At 36.1% G+C, this 12,343-nt stretch overlaps 1 protein-coding gene across 1 annotated transcript in view; it reads right to left on the bottom strand.

Annotated features, from left to right (window-relative positions):
- LOC725329 (UPF0489 protein C5orf22 homolog) overlaps positions 1-12,343 on the bottom strand; it is a 788,097-nt gene that overhangs the window by 125,089 nt on the left and 650,665 nt on the right. Inside the window, exon 6 of the mRNA XM_001121189.5 lies at positions 6,355-6,470. Within this exon, the coding sequence (XP_001121189.3) occupies positions 6,355-6,470 (116 nt within the window). The remainder of the gene's footprint in view (positions 1-6,354; positions 6,471-12,343) is intronic.

Here is a 12,343-nt window from a genome sequence, read left to right as displayed (position 1 = left end):
TTTTTTTTGAGTAAAGTTATTTTATAAAAGAGGAATTTAATGTTCCTGGAAAAAAGTTTTTCAAAATATACGATATTCGTTTGAGTATGAGAATAATTGCCATTAAGAAGGCAGAAAAGATTACGTGAGATACGGAAATGGTGTTCGTTTGTGTTGGAGAAAGTTTTATGTAATCTTTTTGTATTGTTGGAGTGAATGTGATATGCTTTCGAAGACTGCTCGCATGATTCGGGAACATTTCGTACATCTGGTCTTAGGATTGCAATATTTCTTACAATCATAAAAATGAAAAAGACTTGGACCTATTTTTACCGCTATTTTTTTCTAGATTGAAAAAAATAATAATAGAAAATAATCAGAAATTTTTAAATTGTTTATTTAATTAACTCCGGAATTTGGAATTATTATATTTACATAAGTATTATTTCATGTAACAGATGGCTCGTTTCAGTTTAAATTTAACTTTCAAATTTCAATTTCTACCAATCTCTTCATCTTTCTTTGAAGAGGATCATTCCTCTTCAAAGGGAACACAACGAAACATTTTAATAAAAATATAGGTCTCGATGCATAGCTAATCACGGATCCAAGGTATGTTAAAAGGGGGCAGACGAGATGACGATTCGATAATCGTCGATTCGAAAGAGGAATCCGAATTCGAGGCGTCGATCCTCGTTATCGATGCATTAGCCCGTGAAGAACTCATCAAGATCGATTCTAGATCACTTTGGTAACTTTTCTTCGCTCGCCCTGATGATCACCTGCCCCATGTGCACGATCATTCTTGGCGACAGGTATCGCACCTGTAATACACCTGCGACCGATCGGCTAATTTGAAAGAAATTTATTGTTCCATTTCGATTATCATCCATTCATCTGCCCTGTTACGAATCGCTTTCCAAAAATTATTAGCCGCCCCAAGGCGTTATGACTATCTTCCATCTTCCCGATTACGGCTCGAACACGAGAGTCTACTTTCGTATCCCGGAAGCTGATGCACCGGAAGATAAAGTGAGAGATAATTCTCCAAGATTTTGATATTTTTGAAAGCTCATGTATATCCCGTCTCGGGGTGTAGAAATTTATTTTTCGAATATATTATTTCTTTCGATAATACGATATGAATTAGTTTTCGAAAGATCGAGCATTCTGATAAAATTTAAATACGAATGTGTAATTGAATATCACTGTCTAATTTAATATTAAAATAATAGGTTTCAACCTATATTATACATTCCACCATTTTTGACCTTTATTGATTGGAATGATTCAATTGATGAATCGATTTATTAAATTGGTAATTTGAAGATCATCTATCTTTTTTATTATATGTATATATGTATCTTTTTAATAGATCAAATTTTTCTTCTTCTCGTCAAATTTCGCAAGCTTGAAATATCTCTTGAAATAAGATAAAGACAAAAAAAAAAGATAAAAACAAACATTAATTTTTTCAAATAAATTCTCCCATCGCATGGATCGGCAAATTTACACGAAATATTACCGTACGTTATTATTTATATTTCTCTTCGCATTCCTGAATCTCCACCGACGATCCTCATCAACTCTTATCCACTTTCACCTCGACCAAACTTCCACCGACATTCCTCCGGCCAATCTTCCAATTATTCGAAATCCTATGGACTTTCTCCCAGAAACCTGTCTCTCTAATCGGAGGCAACATCGGTGGCAACAAAGATTCGACGGAGAAAATTCGAAGTCGGAGAAGACGGAAGTGAAACGGAGAGCTGGAAACAGAAGCGGCGTCGGGCAGCGCTAATTATCGATCATTATGCGCGCCGTGGGCGGGTAATTGGAATTTATGTTCTCCACGATAATCCATGGGGTAGGGGAGGGGAGGGGAAAGGCGAACGAAGGCGGCGAAAGTCCGGACTTAATGCACCATGGGTTTCGTTTAATTGTTATTTACGCGGAGCGATCACGCTACTCCAAGGATCGAAAGGTGGCAGGAGAGAAGGACAAGGGGGAGGGAGCAGAGTGAGACGGGTGGACGTGGGGAGGAGAATGGGGGTCAACGGACTGATTTACAGTACTAATTCGCGACAATTATCAGGTGGAAGAGATAGTGGCTCGAATCACGCGGATCTGTAAATCTTTCGAATGTCCCGCCGTGTCGAGGTGCGCGCGCATTAACCCTTTGCACCCGCGATATCCGCTTTTCTTATCGACATTCTTCGCAGATCGAAATAAGAGAAACCGTTTCAAAAGTAAGATCGAATTTTCATTATCTTTTCCAGAATGAAAATTTAATTCTTATATTTAAAATAATTTTTTATACTGTATTCCACTATGATTTGTACATTGCAAGAGTAGAACACGAGAGAAATTCATGAGAGATGATAATTTAAAAACGAGTGTTTGTCTCAAATTATTTGAATTTGGAAATTTTTTAATTTTGCACAAAATTAAACTACAAGTGGATTTTCTACTATTGACAGTTTGTTTCAAAGTAACAACGGGTTAACAAGGATAGAATATACTTCAAAAATATTGATTTACAGGTCTCTCAGCGTGTAACGCTATACACGATGATTACGTACAATATAATAGATTCAACTCTCCATATTTATTATTTATGTATTTATGTATTATGTATATTATAGGTGTTACCGGTAATAAATCTGTGGATAGCGGTATCGTTTATCCCTATCGTATGACCAACGTGTATTATTTACACGCAGTTCAATTCGACTTTTACGTTAAATGTTTATTTACATTTTTCATGTAATTCCACCACGAATATAAAGATTAATAAAGTATGCTCTTTATTATCCACGAATACAATATTTTAATATTTTCTTCAAAACGGGAGCAATTTTCCAACATCGAAGGAAGAATTGAAATAAATAACCTGTCTGTAAACAAAACTTGAATGGAAACCTAACCTCGTTTGTGTAAAATTTAAATTCAAACGCACATCTGAAACGCTCGCTTGAGGAAAATTTAAATTCGAACGCACGAATAGCTATCTCTTAACGCATAACGCGAAAACCTAACCTAACCTCGAGTTGGAGCAAAAAAATTTAAATTTCCGAGCATTGTTTATTAAGATACCCATCGAAAATATTTTCCATTATCGTCGAACGAACACGTACGAAAGAAGAGGGAAGAAGCGAAGTAATAATATCGTTTGACGGGCGTCTAAGGATCCGTCCGTCCGTCCGTCCACTTTCAACGTTTCTCTTTTTCGTGTGTACCGTGTCGCCATCAGACGGAATGCCGGAAGTTTCGATACCGGCCATTCGCCGGCGTAAAAGCCACGACAACATCAAGCCACGAGCAATCCGCCGGGCAATAAAATCGGCGACAAGCAGTGAATTCGTGACACGACACCCATAAAGGGATTTATGCGCACGTTCGAGAAGAACGGGCGACGAGGTCGTCGACTACACGACCACGAGGAGGGAGGGAGGGAGGGAAGGAGGAGGAGGAGGAGGAAGAGGACGATACGAACGATAATGCTGGCTGGCCTTTCGACGATGCTTCGGCTCGCGTGTTTTATCCTGGAATTTTGCGAGAGACACGCGTTGATAAATAGATAGGATAATTGTTGGGATGATCAGCTACTGATCGTGAAACAATGATGAAGGTGTTTTATCAATGGGATGTTAACTCGTGTTATATTTGTAAGACATCTTTTGGGAATCGATCTTTTGGTAATTTAAATTTATGATGACTTTACTTCTTAAATTTATTAATAAATTTGTATTTGTTGTATCTGATCTTTACAATTTCCAAAAGTGTATTATTATTATATTAATACTGTTATATTATAAAAATTATCTGTACATGGATTAATTGAAATATCGTACGATTATCGAACAAAATTTGCAAAAATGCATGCTGTAAAGTTTCAGAAAAGAAGAAAATATTGAACAGGGAAGAGAAGAGAATTATTTAAGTATTGAGTAAAATGTGATAAATATATACTGATATATATATAATGATGAAGGTGTTTTATCAATGGGATGTTAACTCGTGTTATATTTGTAAGACATCTTTTGGGAATCGATCTTTTGGTAATTTAAATTTATGATGACTTTACTTCTGAAATTTATTAATAAATTTGTATTTGTTGTATCGATCTTTACAATTTCCAAAAGTGTATTATTATTATGTTAATACTGTTATATTATAAAAAATATCTTTACATGGATTAATTGAAATATCGTACGATTATCGAACAAAATTTGCAAAAATGCATGCTGTAAAGTTTCAGAAAAGAAGAAAATATTGAACAGGGAAGAGAAGAATTATTTAAGTATTGAGTAAATGTGATAAATATATACTTTATATATATATATATATTTCGTTCGTGGTCGAAGTTATAGGATTTTAAAGGATGAACTTTTGTTTAGTCGATTAACTAGAGTACGAGTCGAATGTGGCTTGCATGGCGAAATACGTTATGACATTTTATGGCTTCTAGGAGTACGGGTAAGGAATATTATTTCTGCGGACGTTGTATGTGGTTCGTGGTTGGAAGAATGTCGAGGTTTTTGTTCGAGTGTGGAATTATATCGTTGGTCACGGTATATAGAAGTTGAGATTACACGTTTTCCAAAGTTAAAAATTATTTTATCCTTTGTTTCTACAACATAAATTTCTTTTATCGAAACATTTAAACATTTGGAATATTATATTATCGATATATCCTGATAAAAAAATTTCCTTTTTATTTCCAAAACAATTTTAAATTCAAATTTATATCAAATACTATTAATTTCAGATTTTCAAAACTTGCAAATATTCAATTATTAATCGAAAAATTATTACGTTATCGTCAATTAATCTTTCTAAAATTTAATCTTTCAAATTATATAAATTCAACTTTGTCAATTCCTTTATTCTCATCCACGAAAGAAACGAAACACCAGAGAATCGCCAACAGATACAGTTGGCGCGGAGGGCGGAGGAGGATCCGGGTATCGTTTCGAAAATGAAAGAATCCCGATGGCTTTTTTCCCGCTTTTGTCCCCGCATCGATTTCGTCGTCGAGCATTCGTGTCTCGGCGACTATTTTACAAAACCACCATTGAAACGGTGGTTCTCCGCACGCTTTATATATACACGTGTATATATATATATATATATATATATATATATATATATATATGTACACGTACGTGTGTAAGATCCGGTATCGACGGCGACAACAGCGGGACAACAGGAGGAGGAGGAGGAGGAGGGGGAAAAAAGGGACCTGATGCAGCGCGCACGAAGGATCAGAAAGGCGAAGATCCCAGAAGGCGAGCACAAAGGACACGGACACGATGCAAAGAAATTGCATCGCCAGCTAAATCTCTCGGACGCCGATGCAACCGCCTAATCAATCTTCAATCCGCGCGATTGATTCTCTCCGCTTTCAACCAGCCGACTACTTGATCTCTGACGCCTCTCCTCGACCACCTTCACAATCATCTCTCTCCTCTTTCGCGGAGCCGACTAATACTCGTCGATACACTCGTCGTGAGACAGAAAATGAGCAGGGAATGTTGGATTAATTTATTTTCTTGCTACGGATAATCCTTTTTATTTCTAATGAATGAATGAATAATAATTTTATAATTGTTTAGAATATCGAAGGATATTTTTAATTATTCTTGGAACGAAATAATTCCAGGAGTAAGAATATTCTCGAAGAGAAACACTTGGAGAAGAAAAGATTTATAAATTCATATAATAATAATTCTTTCGTGTGATAAATTTCTCGAAGAATCACACAGTCAATTTTAACCACCCAACGTAACGACATCCCACAATTCGCTTTATTCAACCCTCTCTTTTCTACTCCTTCCATCTCTTTCCATCACTCGATGATCGATACACCGGAGCAAAGCGACAAAATTCTTAACATTCAATCTTCAACGAAGTCCAATAAAGTCGTTCAGGGATTGAAATTTCACGCTAGTCCAGCCTCCTACAGGCTATCGATAAATCCTACACCCGTGCGTTTCGAACGTGTGATAAAAAAGAAGAGATAAATTGAATAATAGAAGAGAGAGAGAGAGAGAGAGAGAGAAGAAATCACCTGGTAATTTCTGCACGATTCGACGCGAAATGGCTCGCGCCTGTTCGATCAACAATCGAGCAAACAGGGAACGCTAATAAAACGCGTTGAACGAAGCCAATCCGATTACGTGGAGGGACGGGAGGAGGAGGAGGAGGAGGGCGAACGTTCGCGTATCGAGGCATTTCGTCGCCATTTGACTCATTTTAATCCCGTTACAGGCCGCGTGATTTACAGCCACCCCATTCGCAAATCGCCCCATTCTCACGTGGACTCTCCAATAAAAAAAAAAAAAAAAAAAAGGAAAAATCGTGCAAACTCACCGTGCCGATCTCTCGCCCTCGTAACCCTGCAGGCTTCTGTGCTCGTCCAAATGGCCGAAGAGGTTTTCCAACTCGGTGAGCTGCTCGTTCCTCGCGGCTGTAATCTCCCTCAGCACCTGGAGAAAGGGAGGTATCATTGTGAGGTATATAGTAGTTCATGGTTAACCGGTTAATTTGTTGCGAGGATCGATGGGTGACAGGGGTTATTGGGTGTTGAATGTTCGCTCGTGATTTTTTTTTTTTTTTTTTTTGATGAAATGGATGTCGTTTCTCTCGTTGAAAGAATGTTGGAGGAACTATGGAAATAAGATGGTTATAACGTAATGTTATTAGATATTTGGGACAAGATATTTTTTTTTTAAATATTGAAGAAAGAATAATTTCTAATATTTTCTGTGAGATTCTGTGAATCAGCTTTTTTTTGCTCCCAATTTTAATTCTCGTGATTTGAACAATTTGAGTTAGATCGAGTTGACAGTAAACGACGAATAAACGATTGTCGACGAGTAGCCAAGAGTTGAAAAGGTGTTTGGAAGAATTTGATTTTTCGCAATATAATAATAATAATAATAACAACGATTTACAATAAAAATTACATATATTTCGAGATTTTGGCACGAATACGAAAAGATCCAAGCTGGTTACCATTACTACTATCGTTCTTATTCAAACACGCGGATATTCAAATTGCAATTCATCTACATTTTCCTTCGCCATTTCAAGTATCATCACGTTTCATTTCCATCACTGTCTCCTGCCATGCGATTTCTTCACAAATTGTACGTAAAACGCAGAAAATAACGGATAGCTTCCTATAAGAGTTCGCGTAAAGACAGCATAAATTTGCAGCGCGTCGCGACGATGGCACACGTTATACACATATGCCATGCATAAAAATGGTATCCATGATACGCCGACGTGATTTACATAAATATAGTACTTCTGTCTTCCATTACGTCACTACGACGACGTAAGGAATCTCTTTCTCTTTCTCTTTTTTTCTTTCTTCTTTTTTTCTTTCTCTCTCTCTTTCTCTATCTATCTCTATCTCTATCCCTCTCCAACCGTCTTTCCGGAAGCCACAAGGGCGTAGAGAGAGCAAAAAGAAACGCGGGAAACTGTATCGTCAACGATAGAAATAAATTCAAGGATTCACGCGTAACACGTAGACACGGAGCGTGTCCTTCGATATCCATATTTTTCTCCATTTTTTATTTTTCTCCAATGATTCTTTTCCATCCTGAGCTCTGTTCGAGAAATCATTTAACTTTTGTTTTTTTAGTATTTTCAAAAATAAGCGAGATTATATTCCAGATGTTTTATACACGCGTAGAAATATCCGTTATATTTTCGACATTGACAGATGGACAAATTTTATCTTCAATCGCGATTATACACGTTTCTACACGCGTGTATAATTTTTCTCGACTTGATTCTAGGATTGGAAAATCGAGAGAGGACGATAAAAATCGTCCTTTAGCGATCCAGATATGGTATCATTATACAAAAATTTAAAAATGAGAAATATATACATAGGAGGAGAAATACGGGAATGATAAGTATGGAATTTTTAGAACAGAGCATGGACAGATACCATCGGTATCAGCTTGTGAAATCGATGGACGAGAACTCGTCACGGATGACAATATCTAATAAATAACACTCGTACATTCTCTGCCTTCCATTCTATCGTCTAATCTGCATAAAATGGACGCAACAATCCAATAACGTATCTATAGATTACTTTATCAATAGCGTGTGAAAAAAAAAACACGCTACTTATATTAAACGAATTCTTAAGTAAACTATCCGAAATAGTTTCAATCAGAATCCTTTTAATCCTCGATCCCTCCCCTTGAAGAAGAAGAAGAAAGAAGAAAAAAGAACACACTAATCACCATCATCAAACTTCAGCTTCGAGTTACAATTCGAAGCAAAGAAAATAACAATTGGAGAAACACCAAGCAAACCGAACCAAACCAGATTTCACACCTCTGAAAATTTCTTTTCTTCATCCCGATCAAGTAGACCCTTTACAAGTCAAGATCCTTCCACAGATTCGAAAAAAATCCCGATTTCGAGAAGAGACTAAAGGAGAGGAATAATAAAAGAGGAGGCGAAGAGGAGGGAGGGGGGAGGGGGCAGGAAAAAAATATCGAAGGCAGCGTCCCTCGAAAATAAAATCGGTTTTCCGATAACTGGTTATTTGCTCGCACAAGTGGCTCGCTGACTGGGCGAGCACATCGGAAGCGGTTTTCGCGTGTAATATTATCGAGTTATCGGCGGCGGAGGAGGGCATTGATCGGCGGCCGGAGGGTGGAGTAGGTGGATGCGGAGGTATAGGGGAGGGTGGGTGGAGAGGGCCGGGCGAGTGTGCATTGCACGAGCACAATATATCCGCGTGATTACAATATGTCGGGGCTCGAGAGACCAATATCAACCTGAAGTCGGCTCAGCCAATGCTAATAATCCCTATTGTTGCTGCCTCCACTCGACTGCCTCTCGCGATCGGATACATCTTGTTTCGAAATTTCGAATTGCCTCGTCCACCCACCGATCCGTCCTCCACTTGTTGTGTCGTGGAATTTTTTTCTTCCTTTTCTTTTTTTCTTTTTCTTTTTTTCGTTTCATTTTCGTAATAATCTATATTGATCGAATCCTTTTTTTCGGAGTCGGAGGAATTTTTGGAAAATTTATCGATGCTTTTTCGGGGATGGGTTCGATTGAAATTTCTTAAAATGACACGTTTGTCAAAATTGGTCAATGTTGAAGATTGAATCGAGTTTTTAGAAAGAGAAATTAGAAATGCTTTCGAATTGCGATTGAGCTCTCCAATTTTCAATTTTCAATATAAAATTAGATATTTTTAGAATTATATTCATTCGTTGTCACTTCGAATATTAATTGTCTTATACAAACTCAATAAATATTGAATAAATTACATTTGAGAAAAAAAATTGAAAAGTAGAGATAGAGATATTTAGTTAAAATAAACAATTTCATTCTAGAGGCTAGAACAAAAAGGATAAAAATATATGTATAATATTTTTACATACCAACTTTCACATTTTTATTCTAACTCTGTATAATCGATCTACGAATCTGAAAGCGTTTTCACGAATGAATATCAACGCTCTGTATACTCTGTATTACATTGCATCCTATCCTATTACAGCTTTCCAAGTACAGCTACTCAATCTCCGATGATGCGTCGGATTAATATTAATTCGAGAGATCGAGGAACAAATTGCTACAATTTCCTCACGTATCGTGTCAATGGATCGGTTTATAGAGATTGGATTAATTGAGCAATCTGTTCGTGGCGCGGGAACAAGTTAAAAGACGGCCCCATAATAGCTGTTAGATAAACGGCGAAAGAAATGAGACTTGTCCTCGACTTAGGATTGGCGTCGGCAGGCCAGGCCTCCTTTCACACGTCCCACACGAAAGACAACGAAGCTCGATCTCTTTCAAAACAATTACGCATTCTTCAACGCCAGTTCTCCCACGTCGGCATTACGGTCTTGATGCAATGCCTCCTCTCCTCGCTTGCCTACACTATTTTCATAAAAGATGCTTGACGTTTAGTGCTCATCGCTCTTGCCCGCTTATTCGGAAGAAAAATAACGATAATCACTGTGTGGAAATTATTTCAATTTATCGAATCTTTTAAGGAGCAGGTCTCTTTGTTTCTTTTATTCTTCTATGAAATGATCGACTTAACAAATGTGTAAAACTATAATGGGAAAGTTATTAAATATAATATTATTATAAAAGTTTCCATTATCTTTCTTTGTATTTTATTTTCTTTCGAGGTTATTGATTGTTAGCAAGAATAAATTTGATTCAAGATCTTTAAAAGACACTATTTTCTAATTTTATTTAAAATATTAAATAGAACACTTTAAGAATCTATATATTATTCAATTGTCTCTTTATATTAATCGAAATTGTTTGTAAAAGTAAATTTCTTGACATTATTTATTTTAAAAATCTCTGAACGATCTTTTCAATAATTTCAATGATTTTCGTTTCAGATATTAAAAAGAGAAAAACAAAGGTCGTCCGTGATCCAACTATCCCAAAACCGTAAGTAGAGACACTAGTACTCACTCAACAACTCTTCGATAAATTCAAAGATCAATAACAACCTTAAAAAAAAATCATCAAGAATATTTATGTGCGTGATCATTTGAATATATTTATAATCGAATTCAAACCGAAGAACACGCGTTCATCAAAAAAACGAGAATAATAATCGATATACAAAACTGCCCATCAACCCTCATATTTCTCCATTTAATTACCCCCCTTCGATGATTATTACTCTCCATAACAACCGGACGCAAATATCGAAAACGATCGTTCACGAATCGTTCATCGTCTCGAATAATCAAAATCGAGCCTCGAATTTAATTCATCGCCACACAATAATACAAGACAACGAAATATCTCGTCCACCATTCGATGCGTAATGCACGCGTCTCTGTATAATCTCAATATAAATCGAGCCTGTTGATAATCCATACGTCGTGCATCGCGTGGTTTTTAAACAACACTTGGACCATAATCGAGGCTTCATATTTAATTCCATCCATGACCCCTCTGTCGCGATTATACAGGGGAGGGAGAGGAGAGGAGTGAAATACTTCCGGTAATCGATCGATCGAAAAAGCTTCGTCGTTATCGAGGGTTTAACAACGATTAATTGGACGCGGATTTCTCGAAACGAAAATTTTTAAATATAGGATCGAGGATGGTTGGTTAAATATTGGTGGAATACGATTTAAATTCGATCCATCACCGATGTGGTTATATTGCGGTGTATCTATGACAACAGAAGGCGATTCGATGTTTATCACGGTGAAACGTACGCCCTGATAAGAGCGGATCACGGCCTCGTTAATCAGCTCGAGAGCTGATTGGCTGCGAGAGGCGTGTTCAATTAGGTCTGGCTGGGATTATTAATTAATATTAGCGGCGGTGTAGATCGTTTCGGTGTCGGGATTCGCCCAGGGGATGGAAACGTGGATCGTGGTCGAAACTGATTCGTGTCCGTGGTTGTAGTATCACGTTATTGAAAGTAAAATTGATGAATAAAATTGGTTTTAGATAATTCGAATTGCGAATCTTATCGACTCGAGAATTTTTATTATTCGTTTCGATGAAAAATATTATTTAACGAAGGAACAAATTTGTTATAAACAAATTTCTTTCTTTTTTTAAGTATCTTCTGAGATCTCCATTAAATTAGGAAAGTATTTATATTCGGTTCAAAGAAATATTAACGATAGAAAAATGTTATTGAGAAAATTTTCGTTTAAATAGATACATTTATTTATAATAATAATAATAATAATAGAAGAAAAATCGTGCATTTTCCTTATATATCAGACTCGTGTTTTTTAACGAACCTCCATGAGAATCCTTAGATGTATAAATTATAGTGCTATTATGATGATGAATAATAAGCGAGGATAATGATCAATGCTAATGCACGGCAATTATTTTTCTAAGTGTTGCATTATACAATATGGCTAAAAACAAGAGAGAGAAAATTTGAATATAATAGAATAACTTTATTATTAAGGATAAGAATCGAGGAATTTTGCTTCATAGGGTATTGTTTCATTGTAACTTCATTACAATTTTAAAATAATTATTCCCAATGTGATTCCTCTATGAATATCATTACCATTATTATTTGAAAATTCTTACTATTATTCTATACATACATATAAGAAATATACATATAAGAAATAAAATATAAATAGTATCGTTTGAAACAAAATTAAAATATTTTATTTGAAATTGCATTAATATTTAAAATTCGAAAGAAAATCTAATATCGAATATTCCTCGTATTATCTTTAGTCAATAATCCAACTCCATTCTTAATTTAATTTTTCTTTTAAAATAGAAGGAGAGACGATTATATTTCCCTCGAAATCGTCCAAGTATGCAAGAAGATAGAAAAGAAATTGCTAAT

Source organism: Apis mellifera, linkage group LG7 (genome assembly GCF_003254395.2).
Source record: "Apis mellifera strain DH4 linkage group LG7, Amel_HAv3.1, whole genome shotgun sequence".
In the NCBI taxonomy this organism is placed as follows: domain Eukaryota; kingdom Metazoa; phylum Arthropoda; class Insecta; order Hymenoptera; family Apidae; genus Apis; species Apis mellifera.
The sequence above is the reverse complement of the archived record's forward strand: the minus strand, read 5'-3'. Positions and strand labels throughout refer to the sequence as shown.